At 39.8% G+C, this 1,612-nt stretch overlaps 1 protein-coding gene across 1 annotated transcript; it reads left to right on the forward strand.

Moving 5' to 3' along the window:
- The first annotated feature begins 34 nt into the window (after nt 1-34).
- LOC111390269 (ADP,ATP carrier protein 1, mitochondrial-like) lies at nt 35-609 on the forward strand. The gene has a single exon (XM_023015288.1). The coding sequence runs from the start codon at nt 62-64 to the stop codon at nt 365-367; it is 306 nt and encodes a 101-aa protein (XP_022871056.1). The 5' UTR covers nt 35-61; the 3' UTR covers nt 368-609.
- The last annotated feature ends 1,003 nt before the right edge of the window (nt 610-1,612 follow it).

The raw sequence follows: 1,612 nt of genomic DNA on the forward strand, positions 1-1,612 counted from the left end.
ACGGTGACTTGACTTGTTTGGTTCATTGAGTTATACTCATTCTTCATTCTTTATTGTCACCATGTTACAGGATAGTTTCTTTGCTAGCTTTGCTCTCGGTTGGCTCATCACAAACGGTGCTGGACTTGCCTCCTACCCAATTGACACAGTTCGCAGAAGAATGATGATGACATCTGGTGAAGCCGTGAAGTACAAGAGCTCTATGGATGCATTTGCTCAAATCCTGAAGAATGAGGGTGCAAAATCATTGTTCAAGGGTGCTGGTGCCAACATTCTTCGTGCAGTTGCGGGTGCTGGTGTGCTCGCCGGTTATGACAAACTTCAGGTGCTCGTTTTCGGAAAGAAATATGGCTCTGGTGGGGCTTAAGTAACACCAAGTACCTTGTTTCTTTAGCAATAGATGGTGATGAAAATCTTTTTGTCGTTTAGTTTCGAGAATTTGTCAAATGCAAATTTTTACTCTTTTCAAATAATTCAATTTAGGGAGTTTTGATCCCAAACATTGTTTCCCTTTGAAGGGTTTTTTGAAATTCTGTAACCTTGTCATTGAAGAGCTTTAAAATTTATGATGACAGATTTTATGTTATAGCCTTCACGATAATTTTTCCATATATAATCTCTTTATGTGTTTGTCAGAATCTTTACCATCTCCATTTTTAACTTTCCCGAGATGTTATCACATACGGGAAAAGATAAAATAGTTATATCATTTGCCATTTGGCTTGGTGAAGTTCAATGAGAATATAGTGGTATTATGATTGAACACGTTCCCGTAATTCCTTTTTGTTTGTATAAATCTTCTTCATCCAGGTCATTTCTACTGAAACTTTACCATCGACAAATATCTCCACCTCCTCCCGACCTCTGCCATTCTTGCCAGCCTCTTCAACAGCAGCAGCTCGAGAACCTCTAATTTGAGTTCTCTCTTGTCCTTTAACCGGATAGGAAACCCTTGTGGCTGCTTTGGCTTTCTCTTCATTTTCTTTGATTTCTCTTTACTCTTCACCTCGTATGCTTCAGCGTCTCTCACAGTAGGACCACACTCGACATCAATTGCGTTCAATCCGGTAGTGGTTTCAACTGCTTCTCGTAAGCTTCTGCCTTGGTCTGTATAAGCTGCTGTCCTAATAAGCTCAATTAAAGCATCAATACTTCCATAGCCTTTCACCAGCTCCTCTTAGAGACTAGCAGCTGCTTCCTTTTGTGCTAGAGCTTGAAAGGCATGCCCAGATTACCGAATCTAATATGGCATCAGTACCATCAAGATCCAGAGCATGTTCTTTGAGAGATAAAAAAGGTGGCAATTGATACACGCTTGTGATCGATTTTGGGTATATTTTGGACAGTGATTTGGCTGCTATCCGAGGATGGTCCTTAGCTGCTGCAACCTGCGCCCGCACAATCTTTGGAACTTCTTTGCAAACTGCCCCAATAAATGATGGCTTTATTTGCTTCATCGTATACTGCAGCTTGAAGAAGCAGAATTATTAAGGCTCAAAATGAATCGGTTAAATAATGAAAATGGTTGGAAATGGATTAGAATATCATGGAATGTTCTAGCATCGATTTGACTGACAAGTCCCATCTTTTTTGACTAGTTTTTTTTTTTTTT

Source organism: Olea europaea, unplaced genomic scaffold, assembly GCF_002742605.1.
Source record: "Olea europaea var. sylvestris unplaced genomic scaffold, O_europaea_v1 scaffold6668, whole genome shotgun sequence".
NCBI lineage: Eukaryota > Viridiplantae > Streptophyta > Magnoliopsida > Lamiales > Oleaceae > Olea > Olea europaea.

Excerpts from the sequence above, each read along its gene's own strand:
- LOC111390269 (XM_023015288.1), top strand. The coding sequence starts at position 62 with ATGTTACAGGATAGTTTCTTTGCTAGCTTTGCTCTCGGTTGGCTCATC.